Source organism: Podarcis cretensis, assembly GCF_951804945.1.
Source record: "Podarcis cretensis genome assembly, chromosome: 5".
Taxonomy (NCBI): domain Eukaryota; kingdom Metazoa; phylum Chordata; class Lepidosauria; order Squamata; family Lacertidae; genus Podarcis; species Podarcis cretensis.
Genome location: NC_137174.1, coordinates 87546709 through 87568588, shown reverse-complemented (window position 1 = coordinate 87568588; position 21880 = coordinate 87546709). Strand labels below are relative to the sequence as shown.

Below are 21880 nucleotides of genomic sequence, written 5' to 3'. Positions count from 1 at the left end.
ACTGGTGACCACTGGGACTGGTAGGGCGGAAGTCAGGTAGCCCAGCAGTAGGTGGTGCCAGATCCAAGGGCAGGCAGAGCCAACTAGTTCTCATTTTGTCCCCATCCTCCTCCCTAGTGAGTTCTACAGAGGCAACATTGAGACTAAGAGGGGGGAAGCAGTCAGCCAGGGCAACCCTTGGACTGGTTGTAAGTGAGAAGGTGGACAGTGTCCAGGCAGACAGAGGTTGGTGGGCCAGTGCGCCATTTTGTAGAGTCATAGAATTGTAGGGTTGGGAGGGACCCTGAGGGTCATCTAGGTTGAACCCCTTCAGTGCAGGAATCTCAGCTAAAGTATCCATGCCAGTTGGCCACCCAACCTCTCTGCTTATTTGAAGATGGCTATCATATCTCCCCCCCAGTCTCCATTTTCCCAGGCTAAACATACCCAGTTTGACCCAATGGACCAGCCACCACCGATTACAATGAATTTGAGTAGAATTTGTATAGGTTTCACCTCCTTTGGGTTGCAGCCTGGCTTAGAAACATCCTTCTCCTAGGGAGCCCCTTTTCACCAGCGTATTGGTCTTCTGAGAAACCCCCTGTGTGTTGCCAAGGATTGTGGGATCCATCCCAGGCTGCGTTCTTTTGTTTCACGGTGGGCTGGCTAGATCTGTTAGATTTTGCCGTTGCCTCACACAAATGGAAGGCACTGATAACACCCCCTTGTCAGCTGGTTTAGGATGACAACTCACATCTGCCACCACAGACATACTTGATGAGGCTGGTAAGATTCACAGTCCTTATGACTCTGGAGGCATCAGATTGATGGACCTAGAGTGTCTCTGATGCTCTCCTAAGGTTACACAGGAAGACTAGTAACTGGGCAAGCAATCTTTCAGAAGAGCTTGTCTGCCATTACTGATCTCATCGCCAGCTATGATAAGTTTCCAAGGAGCCTCAAGGTTCCACGTTTGAAAACTACTGCCTTGGCAGGTACTTCTTACAGCTGTTATCAGATTTATGAACAGCGCAGTCATTTCCCGCTTCTTTCTGTTTTGCTTTCCCACACCATAGAACCAGTTTTTCATTAGCTGTGCGGACGACAAAGTTGTATCGAACCGGATTGGTGATGCCATCGCTCACCGCATCCTCAAGGCACACAGGTAATCTTGCTGAAAAACACAGTCTGGGTGGGGATGAAGAATGCAGCAGGGGAAATTTTGTTTCTAAGCCAAATACCTTGGCACAGACTTTAAAAAAGCATTTCTGGAGTCATTTTTTCAGGGAAAAGTGGAGAACTCAAAAAACGTTTGCACGGGGTGAACGTATTGTTAAAAGACAAGGTGACTAGGGTGAGATGGGAGCACAAACTGGTTTTCCTCTAGTGATTATAATATATGGAAACTAACATGAAGATGTTCTTGGACTTGGTGAACCATGAAGACAGTATTTACCAGTTCATGTAAAATTATTTTATGTAATTAAACTTTTGGACCTGGTGGGACAAATGATCTTGCAAATGATGTCAGGATCCTGGTAGGCACTGCTGTCTACATTGTCTATAATGACACCATTTTGCTCATCATGTTTTGCTACCACTTCCATCAGTGGTTCTGGCATTTCTTGCAGCTTGGGGAATCTTGGTGTGTATAATGTCTGTCTGAATTTTCAGGGAATGGTTGGAAACATTTGATCCAGCTGCAAATTAACTGAGTTACAAGTGTGTATACCGTACTACAGTGTGTTTTTCTCAGTAGACCTTTGCGACAAAGAGATTGTGTGTGTTCAGTTCAGGGGCACCTGGGCACTGCAACATCTGGGCCCATTATGCAGTATATATCTCTACTACCTTCTTCTTCTTTGGCGATCACTTGTAGCCGAGTAAGATTGTCTTCCATAAACACAGTTTTAATAATTGAGTCCGTAAGTGACTGTGGAGGCCAGTTCTGGATCCACACGTCCTTCCACAGTGGGGACATTGGTTTCCGGGCGGGAGTTTATCACGGTGTGGATTTGCCAAGCAGGCCTTCCTCTTAGCACGTTTCTCCCTTGTGTCCTGAGTCTGAGTGTCTTCACTTGGTAAAGTCTGTTCTCCAACTGGAGCGCTCACAGGCCAGTGTATGACTGGTGTAACAGTGGAAAGGGGCCTCTGAAACAAATTCACTCCTAATAGTTATTTGCACCTGCTTACTTTTGGGGGCCCAGGTTGATGCTGACAGCCTGGTTGTCGTTCTTCCTTTCCTGCTCCTAAATGCCTGAGGGGATACCTTTGAATGTTTGCATTTCTGCTTCTTTAATCATTTAAGCTCAATGGTGAAGGGCGTGGGTGATTTCTCGGCAGAAAGCAACTGGCTTTTAAGCAGGAAGAATAAAGGCTCTCCACCCACTGGGGGATTCTAATATGATTAATCTGTGGATCGTTGCAGTGTTCCTAGGCCTTGTCTCTGGAAAGTGATCGAGGATGTTTACAGTTTGCCCTGCGTTTCCAAAAGGCAAGCTAGTATATCAAGCCTTGCAATCACGAAGAACAGGCTGCATTTATCTAAAGCTGGAGAAGTCAATATAAATAAAGCCGAGGGTTTTCTGCGCGTCCACAAGATCGCTGTGAGAGGAAGGAATTTAAACAGTGATCTAAAATATAGAGGGTTGAGATGGGAAACAACACCCAGCATAATAAAACTTCGTTTAAGAGACACAGACAGAGCCAGAAAGGTCAGAGAAAGAAAAAACGAGTAGGTGTTTTTCTCCCCTGCAGAGGGTAGGGGCGATTTGGATCAGGAGAAGGGAGTAATTGTTTCCTCGTCCAGTTCTGTTGCTTCAGTTGAATGTGGATCATTCCAGCACATGCATTAAAGTAATAAACAAAAAACAGATCACAGATCTCCTGAGCAATCCATCCATAGACAGGGACAGGGCCAGACTCGCTAGAGCCGAGTGTGAACCTTCAAGCGTTTCTTAGCTCTTTCACCTTCTCGTATGTCTGTTGTTACCTGACTTCCCCTATTGTAAACTGCCTGTTTCTCATTCCTGCCCTGGCTGAAAGTGTTCCAGACATTTTTGCAAAACCTGGGGATCTTGTTAGCAGAACCAATTATGCAAATGCACACACACATTAGCATAATTCTAATTGGAAGCCTTGGGTTTCCATGGTGCAGAAAATAGCACTTTTTCTTTTTAACATCACAGTATATGCTTGCCTTGGTATAATTGTGATTCAGGTGGTGCAGTCGTCGTAGCAGAATGCATTCCTGTCAAACCAAACCAGTTCATTCACAGCCTCCAGAGCCGTTTCTTGCAGTTTGCAGGAGCCTGGTCTCTCAGTCCGAGAGACTTGCTTCGCATAACCTGAACCCCACAACCAAGCTCCTCAACTTACAGAGCATAAGCCTGTTACAGCTATTTCCCATAACCCATGTTCCTTGCAGATGAACAAAATGTTCATTATCACAGAGTGTGTGAAATGTGGAATAACGAAGATCATGGCCACTGGTCCCATCACCTCCTGGCAAATAGAAGGGGAAGAAATGGAGGCAGTGAGAGATTTTACTTTCTTGGGCTCCATGATCACTGCAGATGGTGACAGCAGCCATGAAATTAAAAGACGCCTGCTTCTTGGGAGAAAAGCAATGACAAACCTAGACAGCATCTTAAAAAGTAGAGACATCACCTTGCCAACAAAGGTCTGTATAGTAAAAGCTATGGTTTTCCCAGTAGTGATGTATGGAAGTGAGAGCTGGACCATAAAGAAGGCTGATCGCAGAAGAATTGATGCTTTTGAATTATGCTGCTGGAGAAGACTCTTGAGAGTCCCATGGACTGCAAGAAGATCAAACCTATCCATTCTAAAGGAAATCAGCCCTGAGTGCTCACTGGAAGGACAGATCCTGAAGCTGAGGCTCCAATACTTTGGCCACCTCATGAGAAGAGAAGACTCCCTGGAAAAGACCCTGATGCTGTGAAAGATGGAGGGCACAAGGAGAAGGGGACGACAGAGGACGAGATGGTTGGATAGTGTTCTCGAAGCTACCAGCATGAGTTTGACTAAACTGCGGGAGGCAGTGGAAGACAGAAGTGCCTGGCGTGCTCTGGTCCATGGGGTCACGAAGAGTCGGACACGACTAAACGACTAAACAACAACAACACATGCTCTGAACAGGGACGCAGGTGGCACTGTGGTCTAAACCACAGAGCCTAGGGCTTGCCGATCAGAAGTTGGCAATTTGAATCCCCAAGACGGGGTGCGCTCCTGTTGCTTGGTCCCAGTTCCTGCCAACCTAGCAGTTCGAAAGCACGTCAAAGTGCAAGTAGATAAATAGGTACCGCTCCGGCGGGAAGGTGAACGGCGTTTCCATGCACTGCTCTGGTTCGCCAGAAGCAGGTTTGTCATGCTGGCCACATAATCCAGAAGCTGTATGCCGGCTCCCTCGGCCAGTAAAGCGAGATGAGCACCGCAACCCCCAAGTCCTCTGTGACTGGACCTAACGGTCAGGGGTCCCTTTACCTTTTACATGCTCTGAACAGCTTTGCACCACCACCTATAAGCATCCACTGATGGTCAAACTATACATGAAGTTAAATAACTTTGCATTCCATGCAAATTTATAACCATATAAATGATACACTCGTGTTAATGCCACCCACAACTTCGAACCAAGCAAGGTTGGGTGGCATTGTGGAACTGATCAGTTCCCTGTCTGATCGCCCAGTGTGCAGTCTGAACAGCCCAGTAGGACTGCCGAGGAAAACCCTTGGAAATTACCAGTGGCGCAACCCCATCGTGGCACAGGCCATGCAACTGGGGTCCTGCTGGCAACCATGTTTGAGATCCTGTCCAGTGCCATTTCCAGTCTCCCACCATGTAATGCACTTTGGCCCAATCCTGATGTTCAAGACTGGGAATGGCCACTGGGACCACATAACACTGGTCCTGTGAGATCTGCATTGGCTCCCAGTACGTTTCCGAGCACAATTCGAACTGTTGGCACTGACCTTTAAAGCCCTAAATGGCCTCAGTCCTGTATACCTGAAGGAGCGTCTCCACCCCCATCATTCAGCCCAGTCGCTGAGGTCCAGCTCTAAGCGCCTTCTGGCGGTTCCCTCATTGCGAGAAGTAAGGCTACAGGGAACCAGACAGAAGGCCTTCTCGGTAGTGGCGCCCGTCCTGTGGAACACTCTTCCATCAGATGTCAAGGAAATAAACAGCTATTTAAAGCAGCTATTTAAGCAGCTTAAAAGACATCTGAAGGCAGCCCTGTTTAGGGAAGTTTTTAATATTTAATGCTGTGTTGTTTTTAACACTCGATTGGGAGCCGCCCAGAGTGGCTGGGGAAACTCAGCCAGATGAGTGGGGTATAAATAATAAGTTGTTGTTGTTGTTGTTGTTGTTGTTGTTGTTGTTGTTGTTGTTGTTGTTATAATAAGTTGTTGTTGTTGTTGTTGTTGTTGTTGTTGTTATTCAATAGACCGAGGCACCCTGGGCAGAGCAGAGAAGTTTCTGCCCACTCTCCTGCCTCTGGCACCTGCCTGCCTGCTTTCCCCCTGCTACCCCAGCTCAGATGTGCTTGGAAAGGGCGCCAAACGCCAGCAGGCAAGCTGGGAAAAGAGGGCAGCGTCTGGCTGGGGGAAGGTAGCTGCACAAGGGAGGAAAGGAAGGAAGAAGGCACCAACATGCAGAAAATATTGGGGGGGGGCTGGCTCCCCTAAATATTTTTTTGGGAGGTGAAGGGCCCCGGGCCCCATAGAGTTGGCACGTATGGTCCATATGTGTGATCCATATGCAGTGTGCATGCACTTTCTCAGTCTTTTTGTCCAGCAAGTAAGAATCAGCGTCTGCATAGAGATCTCCCTTGCTGGATCAAGGTGAATTAATTCTAATGCTATGAAATCTCCATTACAGTATGTTCACTATGAAATTTTTGAGGGTGGCTTGAACGGGGAGTAGGTACTAATGTATGAATCCCCTGGGTCTCATGCAAAAGACAAATTAGCTCTTGCATAAATATTTCAACCTTTATGGAGGGGCTTGATGGAGTTTTCCACCCGAGCGTAAGGACCTCTTTGTTCTTTAGGCAGTACATAGCATATATAATTAATTAGCTCAATATCGACATTCCTAGATTTTCTGGTTGCGGTTTCCCCTCCCTCTGAGCTGACCATGCTGCTTTTGAATGATGAAAATGGGAAGCTCATAAGTGATTTATTTTTGTAATTAATTTTGGGAAGTATCAACTAATACTCCTCGCGCCCAAGCTCTTTGCCTTGTCTCATTCAGACATCTTTAATTTAAGGCGAAACCCTTAGGTCTGAATGATAACAATGAGCGAATGAACCTCAATTTTAATTTTTTTTTCAGAAACAAAAATGCACCACTTCGTTATTTTCACGTGCCATTCATTTTAGGAAGCGGTCAGTTAAAAAGACTATATACCAAGTTTTCCCATTGGTGCCAATTTCAAACACCTGTAGTGGTGTTTGGGAGTGGCACAGTGTAGATTGTTTGAGGATTGCAGTTTTCTGACCTGATAGTCAATGTGACTTGGGGTGTGTTGAAAGCACTTAACCACTAGAATACAGGAGCTGCCTTATACCAAGTGAGATGATTGGTCCACTTTGCTCACTCTTGTCTACACTGATTGGCAGCTGCTCTCCAGGGTTTTATGCAGGTGGCCTTTCCCATCCTTACCTGGAGATACCAAGAATTTTACCTGAGACCTTCTTCATGCAAAGCAGAATCTGTAGTCCTGAGCTATGCCTTACAAGGCTCTTCTGTGATGAACAGATGCTTGTCTGTTGGGATAATTCCTAGTTCTCCTTGCCTGTCCTGCTGATGCCCTTGTGATCCTTGTCGATCACTTTCCTTTGCTTTCTTTGCTGCCGAACTGCAGATTGTAAACTGCCTGGACGGCGGGTTGCAGGCTGCCTCTCTTTTCCTTGTGTTATTCTGTAACGCTCCATGCATTTCGATGACACTGTAAAACAATGAATAGCGAGCTGACAATCACCTTACCTATTAGATGGGGCTGGATTTGGAGAAAGCGGTGCTTGGATTCAACCGTGCAGACGCATGCTTATGGGGCCTTTGTAGCCAGAAGAACAAACTATGCACAGATACTCGTGCAACATATGGGTTGAGATATGTTTCCTAATTTATGGACCCCCCCCCAGAAGTGCATTCTCAGTTTTACTAATGGAAATATTGTAATTGCTTTTGCAATCTAGAAAATTATTTCAATTACGACTTTGTGGTAAAAGACGGCAACGTTCCCATTTATTTCTGAGCCCAGTATTAACTGCAGAAACTGCATCTGAATATTTGTTGTTTTATAAATACTAGTCCTAGGAAGAATTACTAGGAAATGCTGTGTCTGCCTAGTAGAATCTCTAACGGTTTTCAATGTTTCCTGGAGTTTTATCCAAACTATAAGATGCTCGCCACCTGGTGGTTGTTTCCTACCCTTTTGGCTTACGAAAAAAAGCAAGTGTCACTCAGTTTTAGCACCCCTGGATATGGGTGCCTGGAAAGTCAGACTCCATATGAATGCTAATTAGCTGAGATGTAATTGCCTGGCAAATTACTGAGTTAAAAATAAATAAGGAGAGGGGCTCAAAGGGTGTCTCTGGAAATGAAACTGTACAGAAATTGACTGGCCAGCGTAATAATCATCTATCTGTCAGCCAGAATAAAAACAAATATGTTATGAGGGAGAACGGAGTTTGCAAATTGCTCTGCAATTGTGGCAAGCTTCTAATGGGCTTGGCTGCTGAAAAACAGGGTGGGATTCACCTAATGAATCTCGGCAGTGGAAGCCCTGTGCAGGGACTACTGCATGTACAATGCGGTTTCCTCCTCCTGCCCCCTCCCCAGAATTGGCTCTGAGAAACCCCAGAACAGTGTGCAGGGGAAAGAGAGGGAGGAATCATTCCATCTGGCCAGCTGAAATGCCAGCGGATGGAAGGATAGGAAGAGCGGAACGTTGAATTCCATCCACTATTTCTATCATTTTTTAAAAGGATGCACTCAGAAGTAAAGGTGTTGTGAATTCTGACCTTGAGCACTAACAGCATATCTGCACAGCAAACTTATATCAGTTTCTATCTATATATCCTGTTTGAGCTGTCATGGATTCCACCAGAGAATTCTGGGAATTGTAGTTTGATGAGAGTGTTGAGTTCCCTCTGGGCCCTCACCTGACACCTCTCTCTCTCTCTCTCTCTCTCTCACACACACACACACACACACACACGCCAGCACTAAAGTACCCAGAGTTCATTGCGGAGACACACAGGTGATTCACACAGAGCACAGCTAAACTTTCAAAAGATGCAGTGATAGCTGCCACAATCGCTATTAAACAAGTCTGCAGTGTATATGTTTTCATTTCGCCCGTTGAAGGTGAAGGGAACCAGCTCCCAACCCTTTCTAGAAATTCAATAATGGCCTGTGACAAATCTGTGGTGCCACCACGCTTGAAATTCTGGGTATATTTATGGTTGAGTTGGAAGAGGTGCAGAAAAGGGCAACTGAAATGATCAAGGGATTTGAATAACCTTCCCGTGAGGAAAGGGGCACAGCATTTGGGTGCCTTTTACGCCTGGAAAAAGGTCAAGTAAGGGAGACACAATAAGGGGGGGGGGGTTGCAGTTATCTGTGGTATGGAGAAACTGCAGGGGAGGGGGAATCTGTTGCTCTTCATAAACTTTGGATCATCGTTTCTGTCAGCCCTAGTAAGCATGGCCAATGGTCAGGGATGATGGATGTTGTAGTTCAGCAATATCTGGAGGGCTACAAATTCCTCATCCTTGGAATCAGGAAACATTTTCCTCTCTCTCTCTCTCTCTCTCTGTCTATCTCTCTCTCTCACCTTACAAGTACCAGGAGACATGCAATGAATCCAAATGTTGAGCGATTCACACAGAGCACAGCTAAACTTTCAGAAGACGCAGTGATAGCTGCCACCATCAGCTTGAGGCTTGTCCAAACTTACCTTTCATCCCTTCTTTCCGGGCATGGACTACACTTTAAAGCTCTGGGTTTGTCGGTTTGTTTTGCTCTGGTGCTTCCTCCGTGAAAACCTGCTCTTTAAAGCTCCGTCGGAACAAACAGTATTCTGTGGAAAACCTAAATTCATGGTTGCTTCTGTGGAGCGCTAAAGAGCAAGTTTTCGCAGGGAAAGCTCTGGGGCGAAACAACGACAACGACTCTGAGCTTTTATGTGCAGACCTGGAGCAAAACGTAAGCGTGGATAAGCCCTTCACTGGCTTTACGCCTGGCAGACAAATTCACGAAGGAAAAGGCTAGGAATGGCTACTAGTCATGATGGCTGTAGGCTACCTCAGAGGCTGCTTGTCTCTGCATACCAGCTGCTTGGGAACACAAGTGGGAGACGGCTATTTCCCCTCATGCTCTGCTTGTGGTCTTTTCACTGAGCATCTGGTTGTCCACAGTGGGTAGCAGGGATGCTGGACTAGATAAATCTTTGATCTGACCCAGCAGGGCTTTTCTAACATTCTTACAATATGTTCCTGCCCCAGTCCCTTGCCAGTGCTGTGGGGATCTGTTCACACTGGGGAGCCAGTGTGGTGTAGTGGTTAAGAGCAGTGGACTCGTAATCTGGTGAACCGGGTTTGCGTCTCCGCTCCTCCACATGCAGCTGCTGGGTGACCTTGGGCTAGTCACACTTCTCTGAAGTCTCTCAGCCTCACTCACCTCACAGAGTGTTTGTTGTGGGGGAGGAAGGGAAAGGAGATTGTTAGCCGCTTTGAAACTCCTTTGGGTAGTGATAAAGCGGGATATCAAATCCATACTCTTATTGTTCCATGTTTTATCCTTCCTTATCTTTTTTTTGGGGGGGGGGGGGGCGAGAGCAGCAGTATCACTGAACTATAGAGGCCAGAATTATGGAAGGTCATATCCAAGAGCAATATTATGATAGATCATTACCTAACACCAGTGTTGGCAAACAGATATGGGGGGAAACCAGCTTTTAAATAAAATCTCAGGCTGACTTAAGAACTTCTGCAGCTTATTGTTATCATGATAATTTCAATTATATTATCATACATATTTTGGGTTTTGTCCCCCCCCCCCTTTGTATTTAACAGGCTCATCACTTTGGCTATTTAAATTGGTTAACTGATCACTGCTTTAATAAAAGGAAGAACGTCTGTGTTTCATAAATCACATCACTATTTGGAGTTTCAGAGTTTCTTGTTCTGGGACTGGGGCAAGGTTTTCTCACCTTTTCTTGTGTTCTCTCTTCAGGGAAAACAAACGGTATCGAGTCTACGTAGTCATCCCACTGCTGCCAGGATTTGAGGGCGACATTTCAACAGGAGGAGGAAATGCACTTCAGGCAATCATGCACTTTAACTACAGGTATCTTGGGTTGTTCTGACTGCCCCAACTTATTTGTTCTCTGCAATATGCTGTGGTGTGTTAGTGAAGGGAATCTAGGCAGTGCACAGCTGAGGTCAGCATCTGTCTTCTGTGGAATCTCTCAGGCAAAGGGGTAAAAGGGAATCTGTGAATTCAGGCTTTGCCCCAGGATCCAAAGACCTGACACATGGAAGACCTTGTGCAACAGCTTGCACTCTGCAGGATAACAGTGTAATTTAAAAAAGGTAGATGATAACATGTAAGGGAGTAGGAGATGTTGGGGCCACCGGACAGAGTTGGAGGAACAAAGTTGGTGACTTGGGTGGTATCCAGTTCCAATCCGCACCCTCTCCAAATCTGCTCCAGGGGTGGGTGAGGGGCATTGTGGAAAACCCAGGGCAGATTGAGCGGGTATGGAGGAGTGGGAGAGAGAGAAGAGAAAAGTTCTGTGTTGCAAGCATGAATTCTTGCAGTAATGCAAGGAAGGACTTAGCATCACTGTGGAAACCAGCCCTTGGATTTATAAACAGAAGCTTGGAGGGAGTGTGTTTGGTGTGGAAGGGTATTTTATAGTCAGTTGCCAAAGCATCCTGAAGAGTTTTCAACCATTCCTCTCCTCAGAGGCCTCTGTCAGAGGCATGAAGGGCCCTGTGTTTCCTCTTGCCAGTTCAAATAAATATGTGTTATTGCACATTTCTGTCAAATAGCCAGCAGAGGGAGCACAGGCTTTTTGTGTTGGGCCTTGCTATGGAAATCTTACAGGGCACATTTGCGCATTGGCTTTTTAATTAAGCTTTCGCCTTCTATTTCCTAGTATCTCGCTTATAGACAACAGGCTGCGAAAGCAAGAGACCGCATTTAGGTGCCGTTTTCCCCAAACGCCATTTTCCTTTTTAAAAAAGTTGCTCAGTAGGCCTGATTCGTGGACCATGACTTGGCAGATGTGCCATGGCTCCCTCTGAGCCAAGCCTGCGACATGCAGCCGTGTTTTCAGAGTGACTCATGTGTATGATCCACTTCCTGGTGGGTCCATGGGTCACTTAAATCATCCCGTGTCTGGAAATGGTGTTGGGTGACTGATTGCTTCTGGCTTCTTACACATGTGGTGATTTAGGAGCATAAGACAATGCCTTATCCCAGATCAGATAAATCTAGCCCAGTGTTGTCTATTCTGACTGATAGTTGCTCTCCAGGATCCCAAGAAGGGATCACCAGCCCTGCAACATTTTGCCTTCCTTATGTTGTGTTGTTTTCCTTTGGAATCAATAGTGTTGCTTGACACCACCTCCCTGCTTTATATATGAACGTATCTGTTGATTTTAATTAGCCCCATCCTTGTCACCTGTCAGGGAACTGCCATCGGAGCCAGAGGGAGGGAGAGGGCTCCAGAGGGATTCCGGAGAGCGTCCCGGGATGGGGAGAAGCAGCCCATCTTCTGGGGAAGGAAATCAGCGTAGCACCAGTGGAGAAGGGGGGCAGATGGGGGAATCGGCGAGGCGGTCCCATGACTCCTCGCCAGGGACTAGTGGGGAGAGCACGGGTCCTCCGCTGCCCACACCCTCCCTGCGCAGAAGGCCTCCGCGCAGGGAGAGTAGGAGAAGACTAGGCGTCAAAGAGCTTCTTTGCTGGAAGAAGTTCAAGAAACGCCCACTGACGGATTCTGCCAGCGATTGAGACAGCCACGGGCGAGTGGCTATCCGGACGGAAAAAGGTTCACTCAGGCAACCCAGCCAGGTGTGGCGCCAGTTTGCGCACGAGCAACCCCTAGAACCATTACATCACCCATCCACATACCGCTGCTTTGTGAGTTTAATCGTGGCCTTAATTCTTCCAGGACCATGTGCAGAGGAGATAATTCGATCCTGGGACAGCTGAAAGCAGAGAGTAAGTGCTTTGCTTTGCTCTGTGCGCACTGCACACTGTTGGGCCTCGAGGACACTAAAGTTTGATTGATACGCCATAAAGCACCCGTTAGCTGGCATAATTGCAGGATGGTAAAACCAGTAGCATAGGAGGCCTCCATTATTGTCAAGGAGATCTTCAGAATGAAGGAAGCGAAGTAGCAAAACAACATCTGGGTGTCTGCTGAAAACAGAATAGAGCTGCAGTTCTTGGCATCCCTTTGGATGCTGCTGAAAATGAATTATTCCCTCCCGCCCCCAGCATTTTACTTGATGATACTATGGTGAGCAGACTCCCTGGACTAGGTTATGTGATGGGTCGCTGTTAGGTAGAGTTGAGGGATGAATTCTATTAGTTCCCATTTTTAGTGAGAACCAGCACAAGGAGAAGGGGACGACAGAGGACGAGATGGTTGGACAGTGTTCTCGAAGCTACTAACATGAGTTTGACCAAACTGCGGGAGACAGTGGAAGACAGGAGTGCCTGGCGTGCTCTGGTCCAGGGGGTCATGAAGAGTCGGACACAACTAAACAACAATGTCATTCGCATTTCCCAGAATAATGCAGACACCAAACGCAGCGACCCTTCGAAATCCACAGTTTTTTAGACACTTTTCTAAACACTTCTCCAACCCAAAACATGTGTGCATCATGGGAAAGCATGCATTAAAATGCATACATTTGCAAAAATATGCATGTTTTGCAAAACTAAGTTTATAGTAGGGGTATGGGGTACATTGTGGGTTCTGTGTTGGGACAATTGAGTGATCAAACTCTGAACCATAATTATTTCTTGATTATTTTTTGCCTTTGGTTTATGCTGCCTATAAGGTACAATAAGGAAGCTACAGCTGTTAACTCATACGTTGACCTGGTAAGGTGGTCAGTACTGCAACTATTCTCAAACTGCAGTGGCAGAGATGCTTCCTAAACTTATAGAAAATATTATATTTGTGATATCTGACTCCTGGTTGGCTTCAAAAAAGCGGACAGGCTGCCTCCTTGTCTTTCTCAGAGACTGGTCAAGATCAAGCAGGGCTTGGAAAAGTCCTTTGGAATTGTAGACATCGTTGCTGTTGTTAAAAAATTATACACAACCCTTCATCCAAGGATCACAGGATATTTTACAGTATAAAACCACAAAAATGCTTAACATAATAACAAACAATACAATACCCCCCTTATTATTAAAGTAATCTGGAAGATGGATGGAGTGACAAATTAGAACTATACCCAATGGTTATTGTAATGGGAAACTTAAGAGGGACAGTGTTCAGAATAGATAAATCCATGCAAATGTGCTAGTGGTAGCCAGAATTATAATTGCCAAAAACGAGGCAGGTGGATTGGGGGAGACAGAGAAACAGAAGGTGCCATCTATAAAAGAATGGAAAAAAGCAATCTGGCACAAGATCTTAGTGTATTTTTAAAAAATGCCCATATTGTACAAGAAGTATGGGAAGGAGCAGTTGATATGCAAAAAGCTTAATTGACAGCTTGGCAGACATTTATTATTGGAAGAGCAAAACAATGTATTCAAATATCAGTAAAGCTGTTTTGTAGGCAATTTAATTAAAGAGCAATTTGTGTATGTCTATCTATCATCTATCATTATTCTATATATCTATCTATTTTTTTATTTTTTGAAAAGTTGTGTTTGAGCCATACTAAGCTAGGAAAAGAAAAACTATCTGTATTGTCTGTCCAGGAACAAGAGTTGACGCACCAAACAAAGGAGGATGTTCATACAACAGTTTGCACCTATAGTGTGCCTTAAGGGCTGGATCTAGACACATTAAAAAAAAAGTTTCAGAAAAAAACGCAGTGTAAAGCTTATAATGGGAAATCAAGTTGCCAAAGGAGCAAACTCCTTAGCGCCACCTAGTGTCACAGTGTAATGACTACCTCTTAATATTCTTACTATTCCTAGCACTTCTGTGCAGCTACTATTAGCTGCTTTATATGGTGCTGTTAGTTGTCCCACTGCCACACGCATTCCTAAAGCCTCTTTTTCCCCCTTCTCTTTCCCACCACCTGCCCCTGGCACGCTTCAGTTGGAGACCAGTGGATTAATTACATTTCGTTCTGCGGACTCCGAAACCACGCCGAGCTGGAAGGAAAGCTTGTGACAGAATTGATCTATGTTCACAGCAAGCTGATGATTGTGGATGACAACACAGTCATCATTGGTAAGTGAGAAGCTTGTTAAATAAGAGAGTTTTGTTACAAAGCATTTCAATTAAAACTCCTCTGCAGGTTTTGGGGTTTTTTCTAGGGTCTGTCCAGTCCTAGGACTGGTGCTGCTGCTGCGCTGATTGCTCAGCTCAAAGTAGCATCCTTAAGCTGATACAGTGATACCTTGGTTCCCAAACTTAATCCGTTCCGGAAGTCTGTTCCAAAACCAAAGCGTTCTAAAACCAAGGCGTGCTTTCCCATAGAAAGTAATGCAAAATGGATTAATCCGTTCCAGACTTTTAAAAGCAACCCCTAAAACAGCAATTTAACATGGATTTTACTACCTAACGAGACCATTGATCCATAAAATGAAAGCAATAATCAATCTACTGCACTATAAAATAAATAAGACCGTATTGTAGATGATAAAAATTTATATATTTTTTTTCTTCGTGCACTGACGATAGTCATTGTTTGGATATTGGGCTATTATTCATTTCTGCAGTCACACAGTCAATCAATCAGTAGCTGAACTGGTTTCCACACAGTCACAAAAACAAGTCGCAAAAATGGAGTCACAAGCCAGTCACAAGTCAGTCCCATAAACTGAAGAACAAGTCACAGTGAAAAAAACACACACAAAATCCACACAAACAAAAATGCAAAAAAGAGCAAAAACAAAAAGCTCCAAATATCACCTCTTTGTTGCGTGGGTGCTTGGGACTCAGCAGCCGACAGACTCAACAGGAAGCCTCTGATTAGCAGCGGGGGACTCAATTTACAAATGAAACACACTCAACAGGAAGTGGAACATGTTCAGCTTCCAAGGCAAAGTTCACAAACCAGAACACCTACTTCCAGGTTTGCAGTGTTCTATTTCCAAGCTGTTCATAAACCAAGGTACCACTGTATTAGCATCAGGAGAAGTATATTTGCCCCTGAAATGCAACATAAATCGTGACCAGCACATGATAAAGATCAGCCATGGGACTCTGGAAGTCAAAGACTGAAGGAGCAAGCTGTGAGGGAAACTTGAGTTAAAGGGAATGAGTCAGTACAGATTCAGATGTTTGCAGATGTCCAGGAAGCAGCTGACCAGACCCAGGGATGTTTACGTGGGACTTTCAGTCCTTCTGGGAGCAAACAAAGGCATGAAGAAATGATCTGAAGAAACTGCAGTGAGGTAGAATGCTTTGCTGACACTTTCCAGGTCCTCCCTGTGCTGCAGCTTTGACAAAAGCTCACCAGGCACAAAAGGAACGGCAACTTTAAGCAAGACTCCCCTGGCTTGATTATTGCACTCGGTGCAGTTTGGCATAATTGGGAGGAAATGGTGCCCAAATCACTGACAGGAAAGAAATTTGCCCTTCTCTGCGACGGTCTTCTGTGGGGAACTGGGCCCATCTGGCGCGTCTCAAACTTGGGATCTGCCTTGAAACTTTGGCGACTTGTCATCTGCTCTTCAAAGTACAGAACATGCTGTGAAATTTGGATGCTTTAGGCTGACATGTGTGCTCTATCGGCTCTTTTTCCAAGGGATTTGGGGAGGGAGGAGGGGGATGTGTTGACAACAAGGCAGTCATCTTCCTGCTTCTCTTCTCTCCTGCTAGTGGTTGCAGAGGGCAGACTTTACTCATTCTCCTTCTCGATCTCAGAATAGGAAGTAGACACAGCCTTGTTTAGGTTGCCTTCCAAGAAAGCTGTTGCCTCAGTAGGAGCGTTGTGTACGGTAGACATTTTGCCCAAGAATCCAACACTGCAAAAATCATGGTGCTGCTATTTCCTGTCCCCAGAGTGTCACGGCCAGGTCAACGGGCAATTGAAGTCCCGTCTGAGGACGTCGGGACCGGGGGCAAGATGGTGGGGTGGGAGCAGGAACGCGAGTCCAGAAATCAGGGGGTCTGAGGGTCAGGAAGCAGGGAGGCACGAAGTCAAGGGTCTGAGGGTCGAGAAGCAAGGAGTCAAGGAGCTGAGGTCCAAGGATCAGGAAGCAAGGAGCCAAACACAGCAAGGCAGGAAATGTGTTGCTGTGGCAAAGAGCCGAAGCAAAATGCTGACCCTATATCCCTTCCCGGCTCTTGCCACCAGGTGCAGTTAGTTACCAAGCGGCCTCACCTTGCCTCTCCAGAACAAACTTAGGAAGGCCCCAGTCCTGCGAAGCCCTATTGGTCACAGGGCCTGGCTCCTGCACACACTCCTGACACAGAGTAGCTTGCTTATTGTATTACTTATATGTTTCTCAATTTTAATGAAAACTACCCAGAGTGATGTGCAGCACATTAACACAACCTCAATGAGAACACCTGGATAGTTGTAAACAAATCATCCACTGAAGTAAAGGAAGACACACCTCTGGAAGGTGTTTCTTACATGGCTGGCATTAAGTGGAGCTGAAAAGGCTTCCCTCAAAGAAAAGTTTTTGAGTAACGTTAAAGAGAAGGCTGGGACGTGGGTGGCGCTGTGGTGTAAACCACTGAGTCTTGGGCTTGCCGATCGGAAGGTCAGTGGTTCGAATCCCTGTGACCGGGTGAGCTCCCATTGTTCAGTCCCAGTGACTGCCAACCTAACAGTTCGAAAACATGTCAAAGTTCAAGTAGATAAATAGGTACCACTCCGGCAGGAAGATAAACAGCGTTTCCATGCACTGTTCTGGTTTTGCCAGAAGTGTCTTAGTCATGCTGGCCACATGACCTGGAAAAACTGTCTGCGGACAAGCATCGGCTCACTCGGCCAGTAAAGCGAGATGAGGGCTGCAACCCCAGAGTCGTTCGCGACTGGACTTAACTGTCAGTGGTCCTTTACCTTTACTTTAAAGAGAAGGCTAGAGTCTTGGGGGGGGGGGGAGTCTCATCATGGAGGTGGGTTTCATGGATTTTTTTGCCTTAAAACACCATAATTTCCTGATCTAGCAATGCTGTGTGAGCCAAGGAGGTCAATTTGATTTGAATTAATTTTATAATGAAATGATTTTAGAATGTTGTACTATTTTATTGTTGTTAGCCGCCCTGAGCCCGGCTTCGGCTGGGGAGGACAGGATATAAATAAAATTTATTATTATTATATTATTAATGAGGCTAAAATATTGGAGCAGGTAACCAAGGCTGAGTCAGAACCAAACTAGACTTTGCACAGGAGACACACACACAGTTCAGTTATTTTAATTAAAAACATCCACACAAAAAAACCTTGGATTTGATCAGTGACATGTGATATGACAGGAATGGTTTGAAGACTGGGGCAAAGCTTTGAACCTTTTTTCCTCTAAGCGTATTTTGCTCAAAATCCCTACTTTTTCACCTGCAGGGAAAATATGTTTTGGCTTTTCCTCTGTGGATTAAAAAAAAACATATAGCTGAAGGGACGGTTCAGTTTTTAGTATGAAAATGGGCAGAGTGTTAAGGTGCACCTCCCCTTTCTGATTGCAGCCTCCTGTGTCTTGTTAGTTATTTTTAAAGGACTGGAAATAATTACTTTCCAGGGCCCCTGCATATCTCTGTTTTATTGTGCATTCATGTCTTGTGTTCATGATGCTATCAGGGCAGTCATATGTAACACGTTTTCAATCCTGTTTGTGTCTGCAAATGTTTTGGGGCAGGCATCCTTGCCTTGTTTCCAATTGGTGCGTATCCTGTCTATATGCTTCTCAGATGAAGCAGACACTACTTCCTTGTCCCTGGGATGGATGAATAGATCCCTGTGACACTGGACTGCTGGCCTCACAAAAAGCAGCAACACTAACAGCTACCACAACATTTCCCATGTTCCGCCTTAGGCAATTTTTTTTCCTACCTAGCAGACATTTCGGTCTTACAGTGTAGTTGCATCGCTCTGCAGAAACAGCTTGGAGCTGCTGGAGAAATTAAGCTCCAGACTTCTTTCTTCTTCATTTGGATTGAGAATTGTTTAACCTCTCATATGCTGGAGTTTATGAAGCATGGGGTATGTTTTCCTCTCTTTCCTGCTCTCCTGCTTCTTCTTCTCCCCACTGTGTCATTGGCTGTTTTTATGGGGTTTTGATTCTTTATGCTAGGAGCTGCCTTTGACATCAAGGCTGCCTTAACAGATCTTCATGTCCAGAGCCCCGTTGCTCCAATTGTGGATAATGTTCACAAGGCATTTATATTGGTCGCCTTCAGAGTTTGCACAAATCAGCAGAGGTAATTCAGCCTCCACTGCTCTGTTGCCTGCTGGTGAAAGGAAGAGTTTTCAGCTGGTTGGAGAACTTATGTGGACCCGTGGATAGTTTTAATAAAAGCTGAAGGTAGTATGATGGAGGCATTGTTGCCCATCAAAACAGATTTTGCAGGTATTCGTAGTTCTTTGGTTGGTAAAAAGATGTCTGGAGACCAGGAATGAGACACAGCATATAGAAGGGGGTCTTGGGTGACCACTTACATAAAAAGAGATGTTTTTAAAGAAACAGTTACCAATTTGCATAAGCTCATATACACATGCACATTTAGCAACGATTATTGTAATTTCCACGGGACACGGGTGGCACTGTGGGTTAAACCACAGAGCCTAGGACTTGCCGATCAGAAGGTCAGTGGTTCGAATCCCCGCGACGGGGTGAGCGCCCATTGTTCGGTCCCAGCTCCTGCCCACCTAGCAGTTCGAAAGCACTTCAAAGTGCAAGTAGATAAATAGGTACTGCTCCGGCGGGAAGGTAAACGGCGTTTCCATGCGCTGCTCTGGTTTGCCAGAAGCAGCTTAGTCATGCTGGCCACATGACCCGGAAGATGTACGCCGGCTCCCTCGGCCAATAAAGCGAGATGAGCGCCGCAACCCCAGAGTCGGCCACAACTGGATCTAATGGTCAGGGGTTCCTTTACCTTTACCTTATTGTAATTTCACTATGCATCTTGCTATAGTGAAGAAGACTATGGCCAGGTGACCTGTGTGTCTACTGGTGATGGGTGGCTTCAGGTTCCCTGCCGCTCTTCCTTTTTGGGGATTCTTTTAAACTGCACTAGGACCAGATGGAGGACTTTCCTCTGTAAATTAGGATCCACATCACAACCCACATTGCAACCTTTGTAGGTTTCGAAACAGTGTTCCCCAAACTTAGGCCTGTTTTTTGGACTACAACGCCCATCATTCCTAGCTAGCAGGACCAGGGGTCAGAGATGATGGGAATTGTAGTCCAAAAACAGCTGGAGACCCAAGTTTGGGAAACATTGTTTTAAAAGAAACCCTTTTGCAAGCACTTCCATGCCTGTCTCTTGACAACCACAAAGAGGGGTAACTTATTGCCAGTGCTTATCCTGTTCTCAATCCAGCAACAAATATGTTCTGTGAAGACGAAACATCCTACAGATGTTGCTCTGGGATATAAATTGAATTATTATTATATGTCTCGTAATCTGTGCTGCAGTGCAATCTGAAATATGAGCGTCCTTTGTTTGGTCAATTGCCACGTGGTCCTTTTGAGCCACTTTATTTTTTAAAAAAATGATATTTATTAAAGTTTCAAGAATTACAAAAAGGAAAAAATGAACATACCACGTTAGACAAAAACCAAGCAACACACCACAATATATAAAAAAAGGTAAAAAAACCACAGAAAAATAAAACCCATTAAACAAGAACAAAATTAGAAAAAAAAACCATCATATCTCCTTTCTGTTCTTTCATTAGCTTGTTTCCTTGACCTCCTCACACCTCCCTTTTTTGTATTCTAGGTCGATTGTCTATTTCAGCAAATCCTTTCCCTCTTTTAAATTTTTTGTCCTGTAAATTGTCTTAATATAATGTAATTTTACTTTTCCTCCTTTCACCAATTAACAGTCAGTTATTCCCAAATCCTTTATATCCTTCCTGCTAAAATCATATAATATTATTCCAACATCCTTCTAACAAATATTAATTTTGCAATGTTTCTGTAAATAGTCTTTAAATTTCCTCCAGTCTTCCTCCACCAACTCTTCTTCCTGGTCTCAGATTTTGCCAGTCATTTCCGCCAATTCCATATAGTCCATCACCTTCATCTGCCATTCTTCCCGGGTGGGTAGATCTTGTGTCTCCTTTTGAGCCACTTTAAAGCATTAACTTACACAAACCATGTTTCTGTGTCTCTTCCTTTCTCCCTCCCAATGTCTTCTATAGGCTCTGCTAACATCAATGACCGCAGTATGCTGGGCAAGCGAGACAGCGAAATGGCCGTCATCGTGCAGGATACAGACACCCTTCCTTCCGTGATGGACGGAGAAGATTACAAAGCGGGGCGGTTTGCTCAGTCTCTCCGCCTTCAGTGCTTCAGGTACCACTGCGGCCCAAAGCTGCTTTGTTACAAGTAGGGCTGCAACCCAACTTAAGACGAAGGAAAAAATAAATTGTTTCATAATAGAAGGTTTGGAGTGCAATCCTATCCATGTTTGCTCAGTAGTAAGTACATACAGGTCCTGCTTAACAAACAAAATGAATTCCCAGGAGATCATTCATTAGGTGACTGTTCGCTTTAAGAGTCCACAATTTCCATTGATTCCTATGGGAACATTTCTAATCTGTGATTTGTTCAGTTTCTCCCCGCTGACCCTCCATGGTTTCTTCCTGAAATGGCTGCAGCCAACTAGCAAAAGAGAGACAAAGGAAAAACTGATTTGTCCATCTCCCTCCCTCTCTCCCTACATGATTTCTGCCCAAAAATGGTTGCCGCTGACCGGCAAAGCACAAATAAGTAAGGAAGTGGGCAAACTCCATCTGTTTGGATATCTGAATCAGGCGTTCGTGTGGTGGGGTTTGGGCATAATTATTTATGTCTCCAATAGTGTATAATTCCCATACCCTTCTTTTTTCATCTTCCCCTAATTCTCAGAGTTGTCCTTGGCAATTCAACAGACCCTAATGATATCCAAGATCCTGTTTGCGACAAATTCTTCAAGGAAGTGTGGGTTGCAACGGCTGCACGCAATGCCACTATATATGATAAGGTGATATATTTACTCCTGCGTTCCACTCTTCCTTTGTGAAAGTTATGAAGGAGAATAGAGAGTGCCCTCGCTTTGTGGGTGGGGCATTTAAAGGAGGGGCAATTCTTCTAGAACCTTCCACAAGATACTCTGAGCAGCGGGGAGGGGCAGAGTAACCGCTTTTGGGGCATTGAGCCCCAAGAAGCTGGGCTCTGTGCCCTTATCTGCTGTTAGATTTAGCAGAGTTTGGTAGTTTTCAGTTTTGTCTGGAAAATAGTTGCAGAAACCCAGGGGTACATTTCAGGTTTTCCTCAGTAGTGAACTAGGTGAATAACTTAAAATCAGTCAAAATGTGTGTATGAACTTTAGCATGGATTCACCCAAGGAATCTTGGGAACTATAGTTTGATGTGAGTACTAGAGAGGGGGGAAGAAATGCAATTCAGTTCACATTAAAAGGCAAGCATATATAATTGCGCTTTCCAAAAGAATATGTGAACCAAACACAGCTATCCTTTGAAATTCGTACTTCTCTGAATTG

General features: G+C 45.1%; 1 protein-coding gene and 1 long non-coding RNA gene across 3 annotated transcripts in view; both read left to right on the top strand.

The window, feature by feature from the left end:
* Positions 1 to 21880, top strand: part of LOC307217291 — a 119893-nt gene that overhangs the window by 89528 nt on the left and 8485 nt on the right. The gene's annotated exons all lie outside the window — the stretch shown is intronic.
* PLD1 (phospholipase D1) overlaps positions 1 to 21880 on the top strand; it is a 136048-nt gene that overhangs the window by 107123 nt on the left and 7045 nt on the right. For both annotated transcript variants that reach the window (XM_079977697.1, XM_079977696.1), the window contains exons 20-25: positions 1056 to 1144; positions 10243 to 10356; positions 12191 to 12240; positions 14312 to 14446; positions 20538 to 20691; positions 21247 to 21361. In XM_079977697.1, coding sequence (XP_079833823.1) covers positions 1056 to 1144; positions 10243 to 10356; positions 12191 to 12240; positions 14312 to 14446; positions 20538 to 20691; positions 21247 to 21361 — 657 coding nt within the window. The remainder of the gene's footprint in view (positions 1 to 1055; positions 1145 to 10242; positions 10357 to 12190; positions 12241 to 14311; positions 14447 to 20537; positions 20692 to 21246; positions 21362 to 21880) is intronic.